This window comes from Nestor notabilis, unplaced genomic scaffold (assembly GCF_000696875.1).
Source record: "Nestor notabilis isolate BGI_N333 unplaced genomic scaffold, ASM69687v1 scaffold11911, whole genome shotgun sequence".
Classification (NCBI taxonomy): domain Eukaryota; kingdom Metazoa; phylum Chordata; class Aves; order Psittaciformes; family Psittacidae; genus Nestor; species Nestor notabilis.
In genome coordinates this window covers 437-27944 of record NW_009915179.1, presented here as the reverse complement: position 1 = coordinate 27944, position 27508 = coordinate 437, and the positions used below count along the sequence as shown (strand labels likewise).

The 27508-nt window shown below is 46.4% G+C and overlaps 1 protein-coding gene across 1 annotated transcript; it reads left to right on the top strand.

Annotated features, from left to right (window-relative positions):
- Positions 1-24484, top strand: TXNDC16 (thioredoxin domain containing 16). The gene is made up of 15 exons (XM_010024002.1): positions 1-169; positions 1098-1180; positions 2219-2292; positions 2935-3009; positions 3345-3466; positions 3956-4046; positions 5892-6048; positions 7433-7599; positions 8773-8833; positions 10177-10315; positions 11119-11265; positions 11732-11791; positions 17634-17802; positions 18251-18387; positions 24396-24484. The coding sequence occupies exons 1-15, from the start codon at positions 1-3 to the stop codon at positions 24482-24484; spliced, it is 1740 nt and encodes a 579-aa protein (XP_010022304.1).
- Positions 24485-27508: the final 3024 nt, after the last annotated feature.

The following is a 27508-nucleotide window of genomic DNA, read 5'->3' as shown; positions in this document are numbered from 1 at the left end:
ATGTCAGCCCAAAAGGACAGATGGTTTTCTTCCTTCTCTTTCCTGCTCTTTTGTGCTTCCTCCATCCCAACGCATGGAAATGCGAGGGTGCTGCAGGAGCTGAGCCCCCAGCGGTATTTCAGTGCCTTGCAAGCCGGCAGAGCATCCCTGGCATATTTCAGCCATAATGGTATGTATTTAACAGTGTGCATTTATATCAGCCTGGGTTTTCAGCAAAGGCTTGTGTGAGGGTGTGTAAGTAGAACAGTGAAGAGGCAATTCTTGAGATTTTTAAACCTGAAGCGATTTTGAAGAGCTCGTCAAGCTCAGCTGGCAAACCAGTGTTTGCATGGCTCCAAGTGCTCCTGGCAGGCAGAGACCTCTTGGGGTGGGATCTTTCCTGTCTGTGTCCCCAGGCACACTCCTTCAGACCTCTTCATTACTTTTCTGGAGGTAACCATGGAGGAGAAACCCAGCCTTCTAAGGAGCTGTGCCCTCAAAGGGGCCAGGTTTCTCTTCCATGGTACCTCCCAGGGAAAGGAGGATTCGTTGCATGCAGGGAAACTAAGTGCTGTTAAGAATTAGTAGAAGATCCTTGGCCTTGCTTTTCTTTTTCTGCTCCTTCATGACCCCTGGCTATGGTTTCCCAGAGACATCAGTGTGGGCTGAGACACTGACGCGGCTCCCATGTCAGCACTGAGAGGATGGGTGAGTTAGAAAGGAAGGAGGGGAGACTGCAGGCATTCATGTTGTTGTCTGTAATTAGTTTTGTTTCAGTAAATACCTTACTCTTGGAGTAAGAGCAAGACCATATTGTATTGAGCAGTGTCTCTTGACTCCGAGGACCTGAAGCCCAGCACATCAACACTCCTCTCACAGAACCATTCCCAGTCTCTCTGTCTCTCCCAGCCATATCCCTGCAGGCACCTCTGCTGGCTGTGTGCCATGGCTCCCTGTTTGCTCTGCTCGGGTCTGCTGGGATGTCCCAGGGATTTTTGCATGGGGACCTTAGCATGCTATTACAATGGCAGAGCACAGACAGTGCTTGCCCTGAAGATACTCTCATCTGCTTCACCTGTAAGGGGAAGAGATAGAAAACAGGGTTCTTTGTGTTTCAGTTTCTCCTGCTGCCCAGCCGTTCTTGGAGCAGATTGAGGACTCAGCTGAGGCTCTCCAGGACTATGGCATTTCAGTGGTGAAGGTAAACGGAGATGAGGGGCAGGACAGCCTATTTCTGCAGATTATTTCTGCAGGGCTTCCTGTGAGGAGGAGAGAGCCACCGTGGGGGCTGACTCCACAGGAAAGCAAACCAGGGCATCCTGTTTCATCCCCTGCCCTGGCCTTATGTCAGCTGCTTGTGAGTTGCATTGCACCTTCTGCCAGTGGGCCACAGGGAGGTTCCCATATCCCAGAGAGGCTTGATGTTGTGCCTGTGTCTCTAAACACTGCAAAGCAGAGCACTGGCAGTGCTGTAGGTCAGGCAGGAGCAGCTCTGAGCTGCTCTTGGCCTCCCAGCTCAGTCTCAGTAGATGAACCTGTGCACATTGAGTTGCATTCCTGGGTTTAGGGGACAGTTTTCCTGCAGATTGGTCTTTTTCATGGGCACCCCATGTAGCAGGCTTAGCTGGCTGAACTAATCTGGCCACCCAGCAGCTGCATAGGGTATATGGAGTTGCCTGGTCATTGCTGTGTACCCAGGGGCATGGCACAAAGAAGAATATGATCCCCAGCATGCTGCACAGGAGGGCATTAGCCTGCTTGTCTCACTTTGGTGGGACTGCCCAACTCCTTCCAAAGCTCCCTCCTGCCAGCTCCAACTGCAAAGAATGATGGATGGGGTCAGTTCACTTCTTTTCAATTCAGTGCAATAAATATTTCATATAAAGGGGTTTTTAGCTGAAACTTTGTGCAGATTTAGGTGAGAGAATTACAAATTCAGGCAAGTATAATTAGATTATAAGAAGTTCTTGTATATATGTCAGCAATCTGTCGCTTTGAATATACCGGGCAGATCATAATATCTCTTGATCCTGTGTGACCCAAATCAAGGCAGGCTGAGCTGGAGAATTGAAATGCAAACTCCAATACCTATCTCTGGACTCCATTTTGTTGTATTTTCTCTCCTAGTAGGTTTGGAAAGGCTGGATTTACATTCCTGAATGGAAAGAAAAACTGTAGTGCTGTGTGTTTGTAGTCATTTGTGGAGCTGAATGTCTAATTACATGCTTTTAATGTCTAGGTTAATTGTCCCAAAGAGGATGTCTCAAGATACTGTGGAAAAGAAAATGCATTAAGGAAAGCCTACCTGTTCAGGTGAGGGAGGGCACCATACTGTGATTGCTTTCCAGTGCAAGTGTTTGAAGGAAATGCTGTCAATGACGTCTGAAGAGGACGTCTGTAGAGGAGGAGAAGAACCATGGGGACAGTAGTGACATCAACTTTCTTGCAGCCTCCAACCACCAGCTTCTCCAGAGTTACACTCAGACCACTAGGTTTTGGGTCTAGTCCTAGAAAGAAACACTCCTTGTTGCTCTTCGTGTCTGTATAGTCAGCTCATCTGCCCTGGGTGTGAAGGGTTAGCTCTTGGTCTCCATGGGCTGTCAGCTGGAAGCTGCTCCATGTATCAGCTCAGTTCTCATTGACTGTTGTATATGACCCACGGGGACTTTTCCTCTAGTGGTGAGAGTCTACAGGGTGGTGCTTGGTATATAGACACCTTCTGTTAGTCTGTGCTTCTTATCAAGAGGCCCCAGAAGCCGAGTGAAACAGCAGTGACAGAGGTGACTGCTAAAACAGCTTAATCCTACCAAATCCTCAAATTCAATCCTGACATTTCCCTTCCAGCCACACCTGCCAGCAGACACCTGAAAGTATTCAGCAGAGTGAGAATTAAATTAGTATGTGTAGCTAATCTTTCATAGTAGCTTTGGTGATACTCTTTTTTTCCCTCCACAGAGGTAACATGCTGATCAGAGAGTTCCCCACAGATGCCTTGTTTGATGTGAACTCCATCGTTGCTAATGTTTTGTTGTAAGTACAGACCAGATGCACCCCTGTGAAATCCTTTACTTTCCATTTTCACTTGTTGACACCAAGTTTTGCATAAATACAAACCCTGTGTATTCCAGAGGTGGCTCTCAGCCAAGCAGAAAGCTGCTTGTCTCTTTGGTATGGTTTGACCTTGTTAAATTTTTGCCCTTGAGATGACTCACCAGCACACATCTGGGCAGCTATGTTTGGCTGTGACTCTTCAATCTGCCAACAAGAAGCTGGAATTTTACCTTCTTTTCCCCATCACAGTTATGTGGCTGCAAATTTTCTCTTTAAAGAAAATAGTTGATAATGAGTTTTTTCTGACTCCTCAGTGCCCTGCTCTTTAATGAAGTTAAATACGTTGAAACACTGGCAGATCTTCAGAACATTGAAAATGCCTTGAAAGGGAAGTCGAACATGGTCTTTGCATATGTACCAGCTACTGGGACAGCAGGTATTAACACTGATTTTTTTACCTTTGCTTCCCTCCCAGAGCATTTTTTACTAAGGTTTAAGGGAGCTGGGTTTCTGTACAAAAATCCTGCAAATGGAGTATCAAGGAAACCTGGAAGGGCCACCCAGACTCAAGTTCTCCACTTCCATATGTCTTGCTGTGTTTCCAAAGGGATCAGTTGCACCAGAAAAGTTTTGCTGGGAGCATAAACTTTCAGATCCAGGCTTGAGAGGGAAAGGAAGCCAGTGGCTGCTGTCTTGAAAAATGAGTAAACCCATAGGCAGATTCACATACACAATCTGTGTTTCCTGCAGATCAGCAAGTGGGTCCAGCTCCAGTTACTCAGTTACCTGTATAGTGTGTCTTCAGAGAGCTGTGGCTTTTTAATGAGTTTCTGAAAGCCTGGGCATTGGTACTTACCACTGGGAAGGATGAAGATGGAGATCTGGAGGGAGCTGAGATGAGTTCATCTTGCCTTTCTCTTTCCAGAGCACAGAGCCGTGATGGAGGCGGCTTTTGTCTATGGGACTGTCCACCAGTTTGTTTTGACAACTGAGGCAACGCTGTTGAAAGACACTAGGTATGTCCAGACGCACCCTCCAGGTAGAGTTGCTTCCCTGCACTGTTTGCTCTACTCTTGGTTTCTCAGATTCCTAGGTCAAATCTGGTATTGGGATGTTATGCCAAGGCTGTACAGTCAGATCTATTTTGCTTTTCTAAAACCAGCTGCTGCTTATGTTCCTGGATTTGGACTAGCCATAACATTTGTGACTGTCCATTGATTTTATAGGAGAACTGACTGTCTCCTTTCCATGGTCAAACCTCAAGGTTTTCAGGAGGGCTGATACATGTAGCCTTCTGTTTTGATGATCAAGTTTGGCCAGCTGAGAAGGGTAAAAACTGCTGCCGTGGGTTGGAGCAAAGCCCACCCAGTTCCATATCTTGCCTCTGCAGTGGCCGTAGGTGCTTCCCAAGGGGTATGAGGAAATCATAGAATCATTAAATAGATTGTGATGGAAGGGTCCTTAAAGCTCATCCAGTTCCAACGTCCTGCCATGGGCAGGGACACCTTGCACTAGACCAGGTTGCTCCAAGCCCCATCCAGCCTGGCCTTGAACACTGCCAGGGATGGGGCAGCCACAGCTTCTCTGGGCAACCTGTGCCAGCGCCTCACCACCCTCACAAGGAAGAGTTTCTTCCTAATATCTAACCTAAATCTACCCTCTTTCATTGTGGATGAAATGGATGTGTGTTGCCTACAGCCTCCCATATTCTGGCAGTCGGAGGTTTCAAGACCATCGGAGATGGGAGCTGAACCTGTATTATGGTGTTAACAGCCACCAGGTTTTTTTAAACACCTTTTTACTTTTTATCTCAGCAACTTTTGGCAGCAGTGAGTTCTGCAGCTGCATGAGACACTGCTCATGTATTGGGAATTCCCACCCAATGTCTTCACTGGACCTAGCCAGCTCAGGCCATCCACTTCCCGTGCGGGGCCTGCGTTAAAAAGGCAGATCCTTCAATGCAGTGTGCTTCTGACGTAACCTACTGCAGTCACAAAACTGAGAGGGAGGAAGGTGGAAATATCACATAGGATGTGATATCTTCAGCAAAGCATTTATATAGCAATTTGCCTGATCTCATAGGTGACACCAGGGCAGGCACCGAAGTGGTCCTTCCTTGCTGTGCCACCCTGTCCTTGCAGGATTATCAGGGACAGCATTTTCTGGCTGCCACTAGATGGCACGCTTGTCATTTGGACAGGAATTGACTTCATTCTTCGTGAAGCAAGGAGGACACCAGCAGGCCTTCTCTTTAGCTGATGAAATGGTGGTAGTTTCACCAGTGTGAATAGCTTTCAGACAACCGGGGCAGCAGGCTTTGAGGTCTTAATACTACAGTCTACTCTTCCACATAAAGACCAAAAATCCCTTTACAAAGAAGCTGATCCCGGTTTTAGAGGTGAGGGATGGGTGTTGTAGGAAAAGGAATGTGACTTCCCAAAGTTAACCCACAGACCAACACCAGAATATTCTCTATATGTCATTAGTGAGGTAAAGGACATGAGAAAAATATGTAGACTTCAGCTGTCCTCCTTCTGCCAGGGTCTCCATTGCAGAGACATGCGAAAAGCTTGATTTGTGTCCATCTCAAGCTGGGACAAGTGTTCTGGGGTTGGGATCATTTATACCCGGTGAGCCAGGGTCTTCATCAGATGTTCAGCACAGTTACAAAAGGCACGTGGACACAGCTGTACCTGTCAGTAGCAGGGCTCTTGAAGAGGTCTCACAAGCCTGCCAAACTCTAAGCTTGAGGATCATCTGCCCTATAACACATGCTAGCAAACATGGTCATTCTGTTAGGGCACTTTAAAACCCTGTGGTGGATGCATAGCTCAGCATGGATTTTGCTTTCTCTCTCACAGCAGTGATGAGCCTGATGTGTCATCTGCCTGGTTGTTGTTCTGCCACTGCCAGCGGGCAACAGACCTGGCGCAGCCCTGCAGGAGGACAGCCATGGAGCAAGATCTGACAATTCTCAACATCCACAGGCACCTCAAGCTCATGGGGGCTCCTTTGGTGGTACGACAGGGAAAAAGGAGCCACTTGGGCTGTGAGAGGAAAAGAGGAGCCACTTGGGCTGTGGGCATGAGGGAAGCTGGGATAGATGTGAGGATGAGGGAGGTACGAGCAGAGGGCAAAGCTGAGTGTGAGAATCCACCCATCCCGCATGAAGTTAATAGCAAAGCTCCCAGGTTGAGTCCAAAAAAGGAACAGGCATGGGGCTGGATAGGACCAACACTCCATTGCACTGCTAGGCTTGCTTAGATCTTTCCAGAGACCCTGGCACCAGTGTGTGCTCTTCTAGTTGTCTGTAAGCACCATGAGTGGGAATGGGGTGGAGGTGCCTTGGGCTTTGCTGGAATGGAATGGAACGGAACGGAACAGAACAGAATAAGATATAATAGACTATTTCATTTGGAAAGGACCTACAATGATCATCTAGTACCACTGCCTCACCACTTCAGTGCTGGCCAAAGCATGTTATTTAGGGCATTGTCCAGATGTCTCTTAAACACTGACAGGCTTGGTGCATTGACCACCTCTCTATTAAGCTTTTCCCAGTTTTTGACCACCCTCTTGGAAAATAAATGCTTTCTAATGTCCACTCTAAACCACTCCTGGTGCAGCTTTGAACCATTCCCACATATCCTATCCCCAGATACAAGAAAGAAATCAGCATCTCCCTCTCCACATCCCCTTCTCAGGAAGCTGTAGAGAGCAATGAGATGGCCCCTCAGCCTCCTTCTCTCCAAACTAGACAGACCAAAGTACTTAGCCACTTCTCACAGGAGGCTCAGCACCCTGGGAAGCTCTCTATCAGTCTCTCATGCCTTGCTGAGCCCGAGGGACAGGAGGCTCCCTCCTATCTCCTGTTCCCACGGGGCATTGAACTTCAGCAGGCCTCCAGTTCCCACTGTGACATCTTTGCCTAGCGAAAAAGAAGGGTAGGTGAGCTGGAAAGTGCCTTCTTCAGCCAGCTTCTACAGCTCCTGGCTAGGCCCATGGGGGGAGGGCACTTCATGAAGCAACATGTCCAAGGCAGGAAGGGAGAGGATGCCAGCTTTTGCATGTTGCAGCTGGGGTTTTCAGACTGCCCCGGGGAATGGATGCCAGGTAAATAAAAAATAATGGAGATTTGACATCTGTAATTGCTAAGTCGCAAAGAACATGCATAATAAACCCCAGGTTTTTAACAGGGAGGGTCTCAACAGGTTGGAACAGTTTAACCGGGGTTGTGTGGGTTCTGCTGCAATGGATGATCTAGAGCCAGGGTTGAAGGCTTTCTCTCAAGGGTCTCATTTCTGTGGCTGGGGAACATATGGTGGCTTGGGCTGTGCAGAAGAACTGAGTTACCTTCTGTGGTGTGGAGATGTGCTGCAGTGTAACCATGTTTCTTCTCCAGACAGAGGTTGCTGAGGACCCAGAGAAGGTGTCCACCGTTCACTTACAGCTTGGGCTACCACTTGTGTTCATCCTCAGCCAGAAAGAGACCTATGAGGCTGACAGGAGGACAGCAGAGTTTGTGGCCTGGCAGCTCTTGGGGAAAGCAGGGGTTGCCCTTTTGTCCAGGTATTTGCTCTCAGGTGTTTTGGGGATCTCCTTGCTTATTGTGGTGTTTCAGAGCTCAGTTACCCCACCACCAGGATGATAGTCAGTTATTCACATTTGGATGAGAGGCAGTAAAACTAGGTGTACTGAGTTTGTATGATTTGTGATAGAGTGGCTTGGTGGGCACCTGGTGCCCAGGCAAGATCAACACACTACACTAGGCTATATCCTGCAAGAAGGTGTCACATTTAAGGCTTGGTCCAAAATCATATTAATTTGGTTTCAGACTGGCTGGAAGTGTAAAAATGTTTGAGTCTCTTGCTGATTTAGAAGTGGAGAACAATCAGACTAAGAGAGATTTTGGAAAGGAAACAGCACTGATGGAAGGCTTGTATCTTGTCCTCAAATTAAGGGCAGGAGATCCAGTAAAGAAGGTGGACTGCGAGTGCTAGGTGCTGGGATCCAATGGGCATCTCCACTCAGCGATGCCTCCTCAGTCAATGAGAGCTCTCAGAGTTAGACCCGCACATGTATCTCCTGTCCTCCTGGGGAACAAGTTTGTGGATAGCCTTGGGGCAGTAGTGCTGTGCAGGGCTGGGTTCCTCTGCGGTTGGTCACCAGTTACTTGTCTCTGTTCTATGGGCTCAGGAGCAGCCTGCACACACAAGACTGGCTTGTGTTTGCAGATGCTTCCACGGTGTCTTGCCAAAGGAAGTGTATAGTCCCTGAAGGCATGGTTGCACAGCCTTTGGGTCTGTCTGCTGGCAGCTGTGCAAATGGGAGGAGATGGGTGTGGGCTCTCCTATTTCAGCTTTCTGCCACAGTGGTACCCTCCCTGTATGGAGGCATTTCCTGGCTGCATTTAGGCATGAGCTGATGTCCACCAGCAGAGCAGCTGCACTGGGATGTGGTCACCAGTGTGTGAGCAAAGACCCAAATCACAGAAAGGGAATCCAAGCTCCTTGTGAAAAAGGCATGTTAATGCAGCGCAGTCCCACCAGGTGGTCACTTGGAGCCTATTTCTCCACCACTGACATTGATTCTGGGTTCCTGCAAGTTCTTGGGGCAGCCTGAAGCATGACTCTGTGAGGATGTGGTGCTGCTGAGGAAGGTGGGCTTGCCAGCCAGGCAGGCTGAGCGGAGGGGGTGACCTTGCATGTCACATCATCTAATATTCACTTTGTATTTTGGAAGGGACTTTGTAGGTTTGAATGTTCTGCGCCGGTCAAACATCGCGCTCAAGACACCAGATGAGGTCAGATGCTGGATTTTTTTATTGTACAGCTCCTGTTTCCCTGTCTGGGCATGGTGCTCTTGAGAGGTTTTGGGTGTTGCTCAGCTCCCTTGTTACTTGACAGCCTTCCCAGAAGTTCAATCTTTCCCTAGATGCACACATGTATTTGGAACTGCCTGAGTTTGGTACTGCAGAGCAATTGTGCCTGCTGGTTAAGATAGAATACTGAGTTTACTTTGGTCTCAAAACATAGGGTGACATCTCCATTACACCTTAAGGCAACACAAGTTTGTGAACTACCTAATATAGTAGTCCAAGTGCAAATTCCTTTAGACTTCTAAAGGGTCTTGCCCCCTTAGCAAAGGCATTCAAAAGATGGGAGAGGAAATGCGTGAAACTGAGTGAAAACAACCAAAGGTCTGTGCTGGACTGATGTAACTGAATGCCTCTGGCAGTGATCTGGGAAAAGGGCAGGGTGTAAGTTGATCAAGATGAGCTAAACTCTGGAGGGACCTGACCCAGCTTGTGAGGCGAGATGGAATTCAGCACTGACAAATGCCAGGGAGCGCACATTGCCCCAGATTACCTGAACTGTCACACTTGTGATTGCAAAGGTACAGGATCAGACCTGAACCTGAGCATCCCCTGAGGGCTTCCCATGCCCTGGTGAGAGATGTGCATGTTGTGTTTCTCCTCTTAGAGCCAATGGGAGGTGCCAGCAGTTTGTCATTTCTCTCAGTTCACTACAAAATTCATTTTCTCTGAAGTGCCTTTAGCTGAGACAGTGCCAGAACTGATTTTAAGATGACAAGGTCTCATTTCTGAGAAATACATTTTGCTGTTTTCTTTCCATGGGTTGGCAGCCCCTGTACACTTGGGAGCACTCTGCTTTGTTGATCTCCATGAGATAAAGGACTTTGTGTGCCAGTTTCCCAGGCTGAGATGGGCTGCTCTGACCCAGCCTAACTCTAGAGTGGGGACAGCTGAGTGGACCCTGTACCTCCCTGCTCTCCTTCACTATTTGGCCGCTGGGCTTTTTCTTGCAGAGATGCATCTAAGTTTAAGATGACTGGAGGTGGAGCAAGTGTTCACTTTCACCTCTCCAGGCACAGGATCCCACATAGCCATGAGTACTTCCTTGCAAGGAAACATCAGTCTGGAGTGAGAAAAACTCATGCACAGGTGAAATTGGACAAAAGAATCACACCCGAGGTCCTTCCCTGTTTAGCAGCTTTTAGGAATCTGTAAATACCCCCCGAAAAAGGAGTTGGGTGATGGTGCCCCATCAGCCTTGAGTTTGGCATGTGGACAGAATAGGCAGAGGGTGATGTTTTGCTCCGACTGATTTATTCTGTTTTCTTTAGGGAATGCCAATCAAATACTTGCTCTTGGAAGACACTGATGACGTTATAACCCTGGTGGAAGATAAGAACAAGGTCAAACAAATCCAGGAGGGTGAGGAGGAAGAGGAAGATGAGGATGAAAAAGAGAATAACAATCAAGGTGTGCAACTGAACAATGAAAAGCTGATTGTTATCAGATAGGACATGCATCAGCATCTGCTAGAGACATGCAGGCATATGTTAAAGCATTAGAGAACACTTCTGCAAATCCAAGGCAAACCATCACAGTCACATCATGGTTGTACAAGTGGCTCTTTGATTCTCTGCAGATCACTGGAGTTTTGTGACAGACAGGCATAATTTTTAGAGGAAACACCAGGGAGAAAAATCAGCAGCTGTTAGAGGAACAGTTGCAGAAGTGCTGCATGAGGGACAGGGGTGCTTCTGCTTGAATACATCCAGCTTTAGAGGCATGAGGGGTTTAAAGTGCATCCAGCACGCTCTTCTTTTCAATCATCAGAATAGCATCAGAATTATCAGTCCCTTTGGAAAGGTTTGAGACATGTTTTTTGTAAGCTGTTCCAGGCTTGCCTTCCCCAGGGAGAAAACACTGGCCCCTGCAGCACATCCTTGAAAATGCATTGTTTTCCAGAGAAAAATGGTTTTGTTTTAGAAAAAGTGGCACAGGATCCTAGAGGAGCCAACATGCTGAAAGAATAGTGTTCAAACCACAGGGCACAACTGGTGTGAGATGGCATGAGTGCCTTTTGATGAGTTTGTATGCGTGCCTGTGCCTCCATTCCCCCATATGAGACAGTTACTTACCACTTGACAACAGTCACCATGTCCCTGCTGAGAGGGGCTGGCTTAGGAAAACACATTGCTGGGGTGGCACAGGGGGCTGCAGTTCCCTCTGCCCTGCACACATACCTGTGTTCATGCGCAGCTGTGGGTCCCTTGCAGACATCCAGGATGATGAGGTGGTAGAAGCAGTTTCCAGGGACAAGAAGCGAGAGCTGCCCCTGGAGCAGATCCATGTCCTGACAGAGGAGACCTTCCACTCTGCTCTCTTGGAGACAGCCCGGACGGTGGTGCTGTTTTATGCCAGCTGTGAGTATGAGGTGTGGCTTGGTGTCCTTTCTCTGAGGTTGTGCTGCTCACTGTGCTTTCCATACTATGGTAATCCTGTAGAATTGAATGATAAGTGCTGCATCCAGCCCCACAGGCCTCCCCACTGAGCAACCAGAGTAAATCAGTTCTTCTCATTGACTGATGTGTGAAGACGATATCTCTCAGCATAGAAGTTATCAATGTTCATGGGTTTTTAACCTTCATTTTACGGGCATCAAATGTAGGACAAGAGGGGATATTGTGGTATCACGGGATAGCCTAGACATCCTGGTTGCTGTTTGCTGTGCAGAAGCGTAAAATCCAGTTTTCCTTTTTTCTTTGAAGTCTTTCAGAGCTTGAAGCACCTTAGGATGCAGAGAATTGTAACGTGACATTGTCAGAGAGCAAGATGGGGCTGGCCTGTCACCTGTATGTCCTTCAGAGCTATGTCTCTCCTGTTTTTCAGGGGAGGCAGTGTCCCTGGCAGTGCTGCAGTCTTACGCAGAGGTGGCCGATCACCTGGAAGGTAAGGTGCCACAGGTCTGAGTGCTTTACAGCTGGCATACACCTGCCCTGGTAGTAGGAACCAGAAGACTGGAAGGGTATTGATGGTACCTCCCTCCCTCCCTCACCCAGAATATACTTGTTTTTTCCTCTCAAACTCTTAAGGAAGGCATATCCACATCAGGTTGCTTAGGAAGAGTCCTTTATTTCTTATTTAGGAATCTTTGTGGTTCACTGTACCTCTATAAACTCGTGGGACTGCAAATGCAGCCTTCTTCAGTCGCCTTCTTTTGGTGTAAACTGGTACACACCAGCTGCCCAACTGCCTTGCAGCTGAGATGGTGATCTTGGTGGGCAGAGTGACAGTGGGATGAATGATGGCGATGCTGGTGGGCACAATGGCTGCGTGATGAGTGCCCGAGCATGGGGAGGACCAGGGCAGTGCACCTGTGGCCTTTACAGACCAAGAGGATGGACTGCATGGTGCACAGCAAATCAGCGTGCTGGGTGGCAGATCAGATCTTCTGTCCTTGGAAGTACTTGATATGGAAAGGAGCAGTAACTGGCCCAGGTTTTGGTGGAAAGTGTGACAGACAGGTGTGGACAGGCCCAGATCCACTGGTGCAGGATGGTGTCAGAGGAAGAATTTACAATGATGATGCCTTCAGGGCATGGAGACTGGCTTAATTACATGGGAATTCTCGTAGACAGCCACAGGACTCCATAAATAACACGTAACGGCAAGAATCAGCAATGCTTAAAGACAGCACACATCGAGTAGTCTGGTAGTAAAGCCAGGAGGGAGTGATCCTTCAGGAGCTTCTGAACAGTTTCTGAGCAGTGTAAGCTTCATTCAAATCTTCAGCCCCATCCCTCTCTATGATTAATGGGGAGAGGCGGGTTCTTCTTCACATTCATCATCCTTACATGGGCTAAAATCTCTTCCAGAGATGCCTCTTTCTTTCCCTGGCTGCAGGGGACATTGAGGTGGCTTCATCCCAAACTCATTGCAGCACAGTGGGAAGTCATATGGATCTGGGTGAGAGCTGTTTTGGCAACCGCATAGGTGGCTGGTGCCTTCTATTTGTTTTTCTTCATTAAGGCTCATTTCTCCTAGTGATGGCACTCCCCGGGAACCTGGCACCATGTCCTACAGAGTTTGCATGATTTTGCAAACTGACGATGAGTTTGCAGAGTGCAAGCAGGCCTGAGGCTGAGCTCTCGGCAGTGGGGACCTGTATAGAGTCTGCAGAGGACCCAGACAGCAGATGCAGTAGGAGTTGCTTGCAAGAAACCATCCTGGGAACACTGCAGACAATGCTGTGGTTTGGTTGAAAGTGGTTCTGCATTCATAGTTTGCATAAAAAGAAGGTCACCAGCAGCTTTGATCTGGACCGAAATCCAAGGAATCAACAGGAAAGCTCGGGGAGGGTGGTTGTTGTTAGAGATATTATGGTTGTTGATGGTTTGGGGTTTCTTTTAGACTCTCCAGCAATCAGACCAGCTAGAGGAGCAACCTGGGAGAGTCAGTGTATGAAACTCTGCCTCTTCCTGAGCCAGTGGTCAAACCTTGGCTGATTCTGCAGAGCCAGTCTTTCACCATGTGTTTTTCTTAATCATTTGATATCAATCTCGGTGCATGAAAGTAGCCACAGACAGATTCTCAATAGAGATTATGAACTGATGGGGTCAGAGCTTTTCCTCTGTGATCAGTAAGGTCCCGCCAAAGAATTCCAGGCCAGATGTGACCTGTAGAATGACTCCAGTCTGCTTTCTGGACTGTAGCCTTGGAGAGGATGGAGAACAGCTGCATTAGTGGATCTGGAGATCCTTAGTCTCTGCTGCTGAGGGAGCCTGAGTCACAGGCAGGCTACCAGGGAATTAGAAGAACTAAAAGGCTAGGGGTCTCTGAGCAATCAGTTATGGCCAGGGGGAGAATAAAACATGGTATCTGGCTTTGGAACAATATCTCAGCTCCTCTGGAAGTGCTTGTATTCCTGTCTGCTTTCTGGGGTGGAGCATTCTTCCTAAGGGCTGAGAAGCCAAGACCAGCTGTCTGAGGCATGAATCACCCATTCTAGAGGCACATTTTGAGTTGCAGAACCAGGTGCCAGTTTTGATGCCAATTCTTTATGCAAAATGGCACTGAGGATAGGCCATATGAGATCAAGCGCAATAGAACAGAGGAGATTGGAGACTGGAATGACCCCATGACTCATCCAGGAACAGACGTTCAGCACATCATCACAAAATTAAGTTTATAGCGCAAGTGTTTTCCTTTTGTTGAGAGATCCAATCTAGCAAGAGAAAGAGAAGCATCTCTGTCTTGCTGAACTGAGCACATTTTCTGCTCTTGCTGCAAGAGCATGCCATCCTCACTGCTGCTGGGGCTAACTGATGCAGCTATTGTTTTCTTTTACAAGACAAGAAAACAGAATGTGAAGGTGAGACAGTGCTGAGCATTTCTTAGGTGTGTCATTGACCTTTTTGGCAAAGAAGAGAGGAAACCAATATCTAAGAAAAGCAATAGTGATGAAAAACAGTCTGCTTCCCTTTCCTGCGCTTGTGGAATCTTCTTGACCAATGACTTCCAAAGACAGGGGTCTGAAGTTGTAGTTCAAAGGCATGAAAATCACCTGTGTGATTTAGCGAAGTGTATTTATGGAAGCTAAATCTGAAGCAAGGATTTAGGAGTCCATTATATGATGCTCTCTGGGTAATTGTTTCCCATTCCATATTGGATTCCTCCTCTTGAAGTGCAGCATTTCATACATAACTTATTTCTCTTTCATGCTGTAGCCTTTGGACCAGCTCTTCAAGAGAGCTGTTTCTAATATCAGTCCTGCCCTCAAAAAGATTAGAAGTTTAAGGGATTCTTGTCTTTTCTTGTTCCCTATAGCACTGATGATTTGTCTTGTTCTGGTTTTATAAGACCCCTGGGACAGAGGTTCTTGCTGTTGCTGGTTTTAGTAGCACCTAAATGCACAGAATAGTAGGATCTTGTGTTCCTCTTTCACCTTTCTTCCCATCCAGCAATGACCGCAGGGCTGAACAATCTGTTGCTGAGTAACTCAACTCCTGAAACTGCTGCTCATTCAGTAACTAATAATACAGTGCAGATTGGGATGGAGAGCGATCATCTTGTACAAAGTATTCCTCAGGCCAGATGGGGTTCCTTTGGAGTACTTTTGGTACATAATCCCCTGAGGTTGTATCTAAATGCTAAATCTCATATTTGAGGGACCTTAGAGCAGTGTTGCAACTCAATTTTAACTAGACATCAAAGCCCTATTTCCATGTCATTATTTTTCAGAGTTGGGCAAGACACAAGATTATGTGTTAAGAAATGAGAAGAACCAGCTATACTGGATCAGAGGTGTGAAATAAATCCAGGGGCTTTTAATTTGAGATGTTATTTCAGAGCCTGGAGAATGACACAAACCATTTCTGCTCTCATGGAGTGTTTTGACAGCTCCTGACTGAGTGGAATTGCAGACCCTTAACTCTGTGCTGCTGCTTGCTTTGTCTGTACATGAGTTTGACACAAGGCAGAACAGCAGCAAACTCCTCACGTGAGCTGCAAAGCAGAGCCTAAAATGAGGGTTGCAGAAAATGGTCCAGTGGGATGACAAGGACATAGGGATAGGGGATAGAAACACATGCTAAGGTCACCTCTGCCTTCACTCTTGTTTCTGGAGATGCCTTGCCCATCCCTGGCAGGCATGTTTCTAACCTGTGATTAAAACCCTTCCACAGCTTCTCTGCCAAAAAGACTCTGCTGTGCTTGGTTCTCAGGAGCTTGTTTCAATATCTGGGCAAACCTCCCTTCCTGGGAATGGATTGTTGCTTGTCGTTGCCCAGCTGGCAAAAGAGAGTCATCTTGGTGTCACTTCCAGAGCAGACTTCACATATTGTTAGCTTTATTGTTTCTTTCTTTCCAATCAAAAGGAACACAGTTCTTTGGGTTTTTCCTCAGGAGGTAGGTCTTCCAAACTTCTTTGGGGTCTCACATCCGCTTAAGCCTTTCTAAAAACGTTTCCCAGCCTGACTTGCTGGGCTCTGCAAAGGTCTCACTGCCACAGAAGAGCATCATTTTCCTCCCACATTTTGTAGATGTTGTTTAGAGTTCATCCCAGAATGAGCTTTGCCCTCTTCTGCAGCAGTGATGATATCTGTGCTTCCTGCTTCTCATTACAGAATGCTGCTGTTGCTACATTTTGCTCTTCAAATTGCTTTCTGCCCCTCTGGGCTTGGGATCATTTGCAGGAATATGTTTTATTCCATCAGCCAGGCCTGTAATGAAAATAGTGATCAGAATCAAACCTAGGACAGACAGAGAACAAAGCTTAGTTGTTTTGTTCTGCCGTACTCTTGAGAAATCCTCATCACCTGCCCTTACCCTGATTTCTGGAGGACACTTTGTGATGGTCTGCCTCCATGTGTGTACTTGTCTCTAGGTTTCATCCCATCTTTCCCATGTAACTGTTGAATCCTGTTCAAAGAAATTTAGGGAAGGCGTGAAGATTTCTGAGATACAGCATTCCTTCAGTGGGCATGGATGATATGGCCTGAGGACTGTATGTAGCCCTGCTGTCCTTGGTCAAGCCTGCAAGTAGGTGGGAGGCAGGTTAGGTGAGGCTGGCCACCAAGGTAGCTGGTGAAGCCAGTGATGGTTCACCTGCCAGCTTAGCACAGGCTCAGCCATGGAGCAGCAGCAGTGTGTGCTGGTCTTTATGCAGCCTGTAGATGAAAGAAAGGCTGATAAGGACATGCTGGAGTGCCTTTGGCTCATAGAGAGCACACAGAGAACCAACCTTCATTTGTTTCACTGCCTGCAAATCCCTTGAGATAATCACTTTGAGACCCATAAAAAGCTTTTTTTGTACTTTTCCCAGGAACTAAAGTTGGACTGGCTGCTCTATAATTCCCAAGTGCTCTTCCTTTCCCTTACTTGTGAAACCCCCTTCTTATGGTCTTAAACATACTTGCTAGTGGTTTGGAGATGAGGATTTGGCATGGGTAGGATAGGGTGAATGCCATCAGACTGCCAGCTTGTATTACATCTAGCTTGCTTACATCACCTTTAACTGTTTCTTGTGTATTTGGCTTCATGCTTTAAGTAGAACAGACACTTTTCAATACTGGGCACCTTAATAAGCAAAGAGCCTTGAATGCCTCAGCCTTCTCCATGCCAGTTTTATCTTCCCTCTTTCCTGTAAGCGAATGCCTGCATGGTTTCTTTGTCTTGGCCTTATTCCTAAATATTTCCAGTACCTTTTCTTGCTGCGTTTTATGCTCCTGGACAGTTGCCTCAGGGTTTCATGGTATCGCTTTGAATAACCAGCCAGATGTGAATGTCTCTGGAAATTTGTCTCTGAGAAGTGCAACCTACTACTTCCCTGAGTTTATTCTCTTCCTGATTTGTTGTTCGGATCAATCACACCTGCTGGGGTATTTAATACATTCACAGGCTGGAAATAGTTCCTATTATGCTCAAAAGTGTAAGGTATACTCATGAGTGATTTCAAGAGGTAGATAGCCTGTACTCAAAAGGATTGTATATTCTGGGCTGGATTTTGACATTCTGCCCACACATAGCAGTGTTTGACTCCGGGAATGGTGCAACAGTTTCTCAGTGGTAGCCCACCTGCACTCGCTCTGTGTGCTAGGATCCAGCTCTGTAGGATGCATGCCAAACCAAATAGGAGTTCTGGCAGCGTTAATATAAATATATGTGATAATATTCAAAGAAGCTAACAAAAAGCACTTTTTTCCAACCATTTCTTTTTTCTTTTTCTTTTTCTTTTTTTTTTTTAATTATTATTTTTTTCATATTATTTAATCTTATTTGTTTTCCACTCTAGGAACTCAGGGGGTTTTGCTTTCTCGGGTAAACTGCTGGGACTGGCCTGTCATTTGCACAGAAGAGAATGTCACTCAGTTTCCTACCATTAAGATTTACGAGAAGGGAGAGAGATCAGTGATGTACAATGGCATGTGGGGAACCAAAGAACTGACCATTTTCATCATGCTGTAAGTGTCTGTTAATGAACCCATACACAGTAAGACTGGCACATCTGCTAGATGATGTTCTGCATACTTCATGGCCTGTGTAATGGAAATCCTTTTTGGAAAAATAATGTCAGATCTGATTTTAGACCTGGTTTGGAAATGAGCTTAATAACTTTTTGTGCTTTTCAATGTCAGGGAATAGCTGTTCTTGGACAGAATGGGAATCCCAAGGATCTGAGGGCAACCAGTTTGGCTCAGGGCTCTTTCTCTCTTCGTCATAACCAGCTCCAGTGCCTTTCTGTGACTAGGCACTGTCCTTCCTTCCCAAATGACTGATTTTTGTCTTTAATGACGCGTAACAGTTGTCATGTTGGGTTGGGGCATTGCTGGATTGAAATTGCCCTTTTGTCTCTTCATCCCAAAAAGGAAAAAGGCGGCAGCTCGTGTTGTTTCTCTGCCTTTCTTGTAGGAGCCGAGTTTCCTGCCCTCTGAAGCTTGCCACGATTGATGAAGCAGAAAGATATTTAAGAGGCGAGTTTCCGTCTGAGCTGTCATCCTATCACCACACTTCGCTTCTAGGAGTATTTAGCACAGCCACGAGTGAAGGTTAGTGTGGTATTTGTGGGTTAAGCACTCAGCTTTATTCCTGATGGGAGAGGGGTGATTCCAGGTGTTTGGAAGTTCCTCTATGTTTCATTTTCTGACCTTTCTCTGAAAGAATATTTACAGATGTCCCATCTGAACTTACCAAGCCACAGTCTGTACTTGTTGTTCCTGTTGTATCGCCTGCCCCTTACTGTGAGGATTTTGGATCCGTCCTCTTTATAAGCCCCCTTTCAGCCTCTGACTGAACAAGCCCAGATCCATCAGCCTCTTCTTGCAGTCCATGTACAACATGTCACACCATATTCCTTCTTAAAAAAAGCCCTTTCCACTATAGAATTGATAGTTATCTTGCTGACTCCTCCTGCAAATGTGGTAGTCCCAGTCCTTGCAACCAACACGGAACCCAAAATCTTTTTTGTAAAAAAAAAAAAACCCAACCAAACAAAGGAGCAATAAGGTAAAATATAAATGTCTTGCATCAGAAAGAACAAAATGTGAATAACTCAATGAAATACACTTTTGGACTTTGAAAGAGATGGGCACAGCCCCCAGGGTGGTGCACATCAGCTAGAAATGGTAAGCAAAGTTGCTGGGAAGAATGTTCTTAACTTGTTTGAAATTGTCTCATTTTGTAGTCTCGGTCAGTATAGTCCTGGCTAGTGGCTGAAGCTTGGAGCGGTCATGCTCTCCTTCCCCGGCCTGCTGCTAGTCACTCAGATGCTGCTCCAGTGTCATTTATTGCATGCCATAGCTGTGGTCCAGGATCTAGTGGGTCTCCATAAACTTTCTGAAAGTCGGGGAAATGGACCCAAGAACTATGGTGATTTTTCATTGACAATTGTGTATCTTAGCAAGGGAGAAGAAATAAAGGGAACGTCATGTCATGCTTCAGTGAAACCCACAGTGGAGAGCTAGGACCTTCCAACCCCATGGTCTCTCAGTTACCAGCTACCCCTGGGAATTACTGTATTAAAAAAAGGAGAATTTCACAATCTTTCTCAAGATCAAAATTTCAGACTATTTTTCATTTGAATTTCCATTGTGTCTGTAAACTTTGGTTAAATGCAAACCAAGCTACTTTCTCACACAAGGAGGTCCAGAGGAAGTCAGCTGTGCACAGAAGTAAGCATGAAATAAAATGTCTGAAACCAACCAGAAAACACTTGAGCTGTGTTCACCAAGCCAGCTGACAGCTAATATGCCTGCCTGTTTCTGGAGGGTCTAAATTCCCTTTTACTGATCTCAGAAAAATCTTTAGTCCATTTCTCCCTGGATTTCATCAGCTGAGCTCCAAAATCTTCTCTCTATTCCACATACTTCACTCTGCAGTAGTGGAGCCTGGATTAGCCCCATGGTAGAACCTTGGATGGTGAGATGGGTTCATGGAAGGAACCTGCCTGGATCTGACTGGATGTGTGAGCTCAGGCTCTTCCTTATATAGAAGTTGTTCATTTCCTTCCATGCAGACAAGAGTCTTGGAGGTTTCCAGACACCTCTGTGTGGAGCCCACAAGATTGCCTCTTCCCTCAGGGCACACTCAGTCTGCAATCTGGAATGGCATCTGCAGTCTGAAGTAACAGCCGGAGATGCCAAGGGAGGTGGAATCTGTGATGCTTTCCCTGCCTGTAACCTGCAGGGTGTTCAAGCATCATGCAGAATGACCTGAGGGAACAGAAAACTGGAGCCAGCTGTTCTGGCACCGAACCCATGCCAGAGTCTGGGAAACCACATTGCTGCTCTTATCAGCCTGCAGACTTCTCTGGAATTTCCAATGATTTTCTGACAGCAAGAATTCCTGCTCTAACCTGAACCAGCAACATGCCATGTCATTGCCATTTCTACTTAACTGAAACAGAGCAATAAGATGTCCAGTTAAATAAAGCCCTGTATTTTTCCAACATTTAGTATCAGAAAACTACATTGGGAAGCCCTTCAGTGAGTCTGAGCTAAAAGAGGCTTGTTGGAAAAATCATAATGAAAATTTGTTACAAAGAGGTGGATGGTATTATTAGGGCAATGAACGCGCGTTTTCCTGGAAACGTGAAGAATTTATAGGAGATAAATTTGTTTGCTATGCAGAAACTGGAAGCACGCTTGGAAGTAAGATTGTCCTAAACCATGCAGCAAATGCTTAAAAATACGCCTGTGGTCTGCAAAGCTCTGGTACCATTGTAGGCCTTGCCAGCATCAGTGTAAACGAAGTGAAGAAGGCATGCAAAGATGCCTACAGGTGATGCTGAAGAGCATGGGATCATGAGATGCATTCTGCTAGAAGGATAAGGGCTGATGCTCACATCCTGCCTCCAAAAACTCTGCAGAAGCTGTAGACCCTTCCACATCTGGCAGTTTTATTCCTTCTTGTTCCCAAATCCTGCAGTGAAGCTGGGCTTGTGCAATTCAATGTCATGGAAGGCAGCTGGGATTCCAGCTCGAGGCATGTGCTGCAGCGTATGATCAGGCCCCATGGGAAATTAAGAGACCTCCCGGGGGGGTTAATTTTCTAGGAAATATTTAAATAGCTTCTTTAAAAGTTCTTAGTGTCTGTAAGTGGAGCTGTGCGTATTGGGGGGGGCGTTTCCTGCCTTGCTGTGAGCTGTTGAGAAATGAAGGCTGGTACATGGCTCTGGGTCTGGCACAGTTCCCAAATACAGAAAAATTTAGAAGTGTGACGGGGAGGGAATATCTCATCAGGAATGACCCTGATGAAACAAATATGTCTGGACTCTGCTTAAGGTTGTCCTGATTTAGGGGAGAATTCCTGCAGCCAGGGCTGTTCCAGGGCGTCGCTTCAACACAAGGTTATGCCTCAGATGAGGGCTTAAGTTAAATACCTGGAGAAGGGCTCTTCTCAGGAAGTTTGAATGTGAGCCTGCTCTTTCCAGGTCCTTGAGTGCCTTGAGGCACAGGGTGGGCGATGATCTGCCCATGGCCTTTTCTCCAGTAGTTGGGGTTTGCTGGTAAAGTTCTTGGTGATCCTCGTCAGCTGGTCCTAAGGGTTGCTTTTCTTTCAGCACTGAAAATCAAATAACCAAAACCCAGAGAGCTGGAAACCAACGTCAGACCTACACAACAGTGGTTTCTCCATATCAAGATGAACCAGCCAAGCTGTGTCACCAGCTTTGTCATATGTGTGTTGTTTTCTACAATGTCTAAACCCTCCTTAAGTCCTTTAAGGATCTAAGCTTGCATTTGGAAGGGAAAATAGTGTAAATGAAAGTTTGTGGTCCCTGTGGTTCCGGGGGTATACAATGGAAAATATGGCTTTGAGTGTAGCTGGGAAGCAGGAGGCAAAGAACCAAAAAGTGACCAGTTATGAGCCAGCCTCAGTCTATTGAGGTCTGAGTCACCAGTCCCAAGAGCTTGGGCTGGACAACTGTGATATGACAGTCAGCATTATGGGGAACACAAAATAGTATCTGAATGAGATCTTACTTAAGTTATAAAGCGACATACATCATGACTATATCTGAGATGTAACCTTAATTCTTGGGAGAACCTGACTTCTTCAAAGAGTGTGGTTTCCCACTGTCCTTAAGTCCAAAGAGCCTTTTTTATTGTTTTCAATTGCTCAATGCGAAGGGGGAGGGGAGGTGGTGCTGAAATCCACCCCGTTTTCACTGCACCTTTGGCATCACCAGTTTTGATCTCTGATCTATAACTGTATTTTACAAGCTCACACACTGTGGCTTGCATGTTCTCACAAAGCTTGTCTCTCCCTTAGTTCCAGCTGCCAAAAACTGAGGCTGTTTTGCAAGGGCATAAACCAGCTCTAGAGTCATAGAATCATAGAATGGTTTGGGTTGGAAGGGACCTTAAAGCCCATCCAGTTCCAACCCTCTGCCATGGGCAGGGACCCCTTCCACTAGACCAGGTTGTTCCAAGCCCCGTCCAACCTGGCCTTGAACGCTGCCAGGGATGGGGCAGCCACAGCTCCTCTGGGCACCCTGTGCCAGCACTTCACCATCCTTACAGCAAAGAACTTCTTCCTAATATGTAATCTAAATCTCCCCTCTGTCAGTTTAAAGCCATTCCCCCTTGTTCTATCCCTACATGCCTTGTCAAAATCCCCTCTACAGCTTTCTTGTCAGCCCCTTTAGGCACTGGAAGCTGCTCTAAGGTCTCCCTGGAGCCTTCTCTTCTATGGGCTGAACAGCCTCAGCTCTCACAGCTTGTCTCCATAGTAGAGATGGCCTAGCCCTCAGAGCATCTTTGTGGCCTCCTCTGGACTCACTCCAACAGGTCCATGTCCTGCTTATGTTGGGTGCCCCAGAGCTAAATACAGTTCTCCAGGTGGGGTCTCATCAGAGCAGAGTAGAGGGTGAAAATCACGTCCCTTAGTCTGCTGGCCACGCTCCTTTCGATGCAGCCCAGGATACATTTGGCTTTCTGGTCTGCAAGTGCACATTGCTGGCTCATGTTAAGCTTCTCATCAACCAACACTCCAAGTCCTTCTCCTCAGGGCTGCTGTCAATCCAGTCACTGCCCAGTCTGTGCTTGGGATTGCCCCAGCCGAGGTGCAGGACCTTGCTCTTGACCTTGTTGCACTTCATAAGGTTGGCACTGTCCTACCTCTCCAGCCTGCCCAGATCCCTCTGGATGCCATCCCTTTCCTCCAGCATGTCAACCGCACCACACAGCTTGGTGTCATCAGCAAACTTGCTGAGGGTGTGCTCCAGCCCACTGTCCTTATTGCCAACAAGGCATTGAACAGTGCTGGTCCCAACACTGACCCCGAGGAACACCACTTGTCGCCTATCTCCACTTGGACATCAAGCCATTGACCACAACTCTGAGTGCGACCATCCAGCAAATTCCTTATCTGAGTGGTCCATCTGTCAAATCCATGTCCCTCCAGTTTAGAGATGAGGATGCTTTGCTCGAGTCCAGGTAGATTATGTCAGTCACTCTTCCCTTATCCACCAATGCTATAACCCCATTGTAGAAGGCCACCAAATTTGTCAGGCACAACTTTCCCTTAGTGAAGCCATGTTGGCTGTCATCTGTCACCTCATTTTCCATGTGCCTTAGCATAGTTTCCAGGAGGATATGCTCCATGATCTTTTCAGGCACAGAGGTGAGACTGACTGGCCTGTAGTTCCCTAGGTCTTCTTTTTTTCCCTTTTTAAAAATGGGGGTTATATTTCCCCTTTTCCAGTCAGTAGGAACTTCACTGGACTGCCACAACCTCTCAAATACAATGGATAGTGTCTTAGCCACTTCATTGTCCATTTCCCTCGGGAACCCCAAACTCAGCCCAAGAGTCAGTCAAGTAGAGGATGGACACAAAAGGACTGGGTTGAGGCTCTGCGCTCAGTCTCTCAGCACAGATAGATTCAGCTGTGATGGATCAAGAGAGCCCCAACCCAGTTCTTTCCTCCCCATCCTCTATTTGACCTTGCCATCTCCATAATGTGAGTGGTGGACACTCAGAGCTGCTGCAGCAGCTGCACAAAGCAGTGGAGCACACTGTGTGTACAAGGCATTTAGCTTTTTGATCCTTCTATCCTGTCTGGATGCCTGTCACAGACAGTGCCTGTTCTGAGGAACTGGATAAAACCAAAAGACACTTCTGGGGAAGCTGGTTTATCTGCTGGGCTCTTAGGACTACTCAAGTTAAGTCATCATCAGTCATTTCCAAAAGGTCACTGGGATTTATACGATTAGACATATAATTGGTCTCCTGTTTCTAAGAACACTTAGGGACTTCAAGTCCTTAAAGACATTTCATTTTCCATCAGTGCCCCTGTCGTGCAGATCCTGGAAATTTCAGTGCTGGTGGCTAAAGAGCAGATACTGTTCTCACAATAGGAACTTTCCCTCTGATCCTTTTGGCCTCTGCCAACTCCTCTTCCCATAGCTTGTAGCCGTGAGATGCATCCATTCTCATGAGCCTGTAATCGTAGTTGCTGTGGGAGGGTGTTATGTATGCAGACAGCAATTTGGTTTCCAAGAGGAAGCTGACACTTCTCTTTCTATTGTGTATTTTTCTATCTTTGTCTGTTTCACAGCCAGGGAAGCTTTCGAAGAGGCAGGAAACATCTTAAGTGGCCGTGTAACGATGGGGATTTATTTTGAAGATGATGCCTTGGCTTTGTAAGTTGTTTCTCTTTTTCTTTGGGGAGAATTCTGCATTTAGTGGAAGCCAATGCCTGAGCAAGTGTCACTGGTCATGCTGAGTGTTCAACAGCAGCCTCAAACAGCCACGATTGACTTAGTCCTATAGGAATATTGGTCAAGAGTCAGCCAAAGGGAGATGTAGCCCCCGCACGGCCACTGATTTGCAGCCTGTCCATGGTCAACTCATTTAGCCCTGTTGAATGGTCATCTCCCTTCCCGCTGTTCAATTCACTCTGGGTATTTTCAGTCCTCCAAACCTGCCAACTCCCATGCATCTCAGGTTCCTCATACAAACAGGACCAAACTTTTATGGAGTTAAAATTAGGCTGGAAAAATGATAGACTAGCTAGGATTAGTGTGTGAGGAAGAAAGAACAGTTCTGCCCTTCTCTTTCCATGAGGAAGAAGTGATCAGTTATTACTGGGTTTCCTCTTTCTGCAATCCCTTCACCTTCTCATCTCCTCTTCCCTGTCCTGATGCTGCAAAAGTGCCTGCTGAGGTGGGGATGGGGAAGGGGAGTGTAAGGCGATTGCTGCAAAGCCGGAGGTGTAAATGTGAGCCTTGCTCTGATGGCTGCCCCCAGTTGCTAAGAGCAGCCAAAAGAGAGGCTGCTGGTGACTACTTGCAGGCTTTCTTGGCTAGCAGTGGAGTAGGCATTGTGTCTAGGTGCTGGAAAATGGTTTGAAAGCCCTGCAATAAAAGCTGTCTTTCTGTGGAGTTGCCTTGGTGTGGAGCAGGCGGCCTTTCTGCAGCACTCTGAAAGGCATTAAACCTCTTCAGTCTCATCCAGCTTCCTGGTGGGCACTCATATCTGTCTGTGAGATGTTTGCAACTGCCAAGGATGGGGAAGAACCTCTATCATATCAATAGTTAATTTTACCATGGAACTTTTTTTCTTGAAACATGTGCCTACCCATTTCCCTTGCCTTCACAAGAGCAAGACGTTACCACCATTTCCAGACAGAGCTTTGGAGAGGTGCCTCCCCTTTCTGGAGGAAAAGTGCTGGAAAAATATAGCAGCCTTCCTCCTGCATGTATGGTAATGATGAAGTCAAGACTTTCTTGGCCAGCTCCTGATTGAACACAAGCATCAATTGCGGCCTTAACTATAAGCCAAATTTGAGCTAATGGGACCTAAGCATGTATCAGTCTGGGCACTTCACTGTGTCATTAAGACTCACACCAGATGGGGCAAAATGCTTTGGAGTAGACTGTGAGAGTTGCTCCAGCACCTATTTATCAGCTCCAGGGGAAACCTTCATCTTGTCCTGGCATCTCATTTCCATCAGGAATTAGCTATCAAGGCAGAATTAAAAACCTCAGAAGGTCCTTGGCCTGTTTTCCAGGTGTGGGTTTAACAGCCAGTAATGCAACAGTGAATTGTTTTCATTAGTTTCTTACAGATGCGATGCATCTCTTGCATGTCTGATGAGATATGGGCATTTTGTGGTATGCCCAGAGAATAAAAATGCAAATATCTTGGTAGTACATCTCTATTAACCAAACAGTGCTCAAAGCACCAGTGGCTGGGTCTTAGAAAGCTTGCTCAGTTTTGGGGCGGGAGACCACTGGGCAATGTCAGGTCAAGAAGTCACAACCAGCAGCATCAGGGTGAAAAACCTGACCCTCCCTCATGCTAAAAGGCTTTTCTCCCTTAAGGATCTCAGACCAGCAAATAGAAGTTAAAAAAACCAAAGGAGTGCAGGGTGTTCTCTCAGCAATGACAGATGCAAGAATACACCTCCATCCTCATGCTCCAGCCAGTCTGCAGCATGCTTCTGTTTAGTTGGAATAGTTCATACAGTTTCTATTGATACTCAGCCTGCCAAGTTTGGATTTTGGCTGTGATTTGTAGGTGAAACTACTGTTGCTGGTCATCTTCTCAACTGTACGTAGAAAGTAAACACTTACAGGAATCTCTTATGCAAGAGCCAGGCTCGCTTCCCTTCTTAAGAAAAGAAAAACTATTCTTCTGCTAAATGCTCAAGGAGGAAATATTTGTGGCTCCCAGGTCACGGAAAGCTGGGTCCTCTCTTCCCGGAGAAAAAGGTATACAAAATATGCAAAGAATGTTGTTAGCAAAACTGCTTGCTCAGCAAACACCTGCTTGCTTGGTAAATAATGGAAAAAAAAGCGTTAGGGAAGAAATGGTTTTAATAAAGTCATTATTTATTTCTCACATACTCAGATGCCTTAGATTCCTGCCAAGTATTTGTTTGCAGATGTTTTTGATTTAAATGCAAGTCTCATATTACCCATCGAATGCCTCTGCTATATAAATAGAAAGCTGTCAAAAGCAACAATAGAAGCAGTTGGTACCAGTAAGATGAGGAGTGATTTCAGGGTAGACTCTAGGTGGGGAATTTGTTGTTTTTCTGGTGGTATAAAAAAACTTCCTTGTCCAAGGCTGCTGAACAAGCTGATATATTTAGACATAGGGAGCAAGAGTCCTTACCTCCTCTGAGACATGGTCAAGCCAGAGAATCTCTTGAAAACTTGTGGAAGTTTGAGAAATTCAAAAACTCTGATTTTTCTTCCCCTCCCCCCCCCCAAGGGTTTTACTATTCTTAATCAATGGCAAATACAGGTTAATTTGAAAAACAACAGTTAAGGATCTTCCTAATAGCTTAGAGGATTCCCAGACATGACCAGAGGTGTGAGACTCAACTTCTTTGAACACCAGAACTTGGGAGTCCAGATAGAAAGGGGAGAGCTTAGCTTAGGGCTGGATTTAAAAAGCTGAAATGGCTCAGATAAATCCAAGAACAGTTTAGCAATGGATTCACAGCATTTGAAGGCCTTAGCAAAGTTCATGGTCATTCATTAGTGCTGCTCTTTACCAAGACATCAATGCAGATCTGGGGTGCCCCTTAGAAATTTGTAGTAAGTGTTCTTATTTCCAGGCAGCTAAGTGCTGTGATGGAGGAATTGAAAGGCCTGTGTATGAGCTGAACATCATGAAAATGGATCACCTGCAGTTCCCTCCACTTGCTTTGTCATTGAT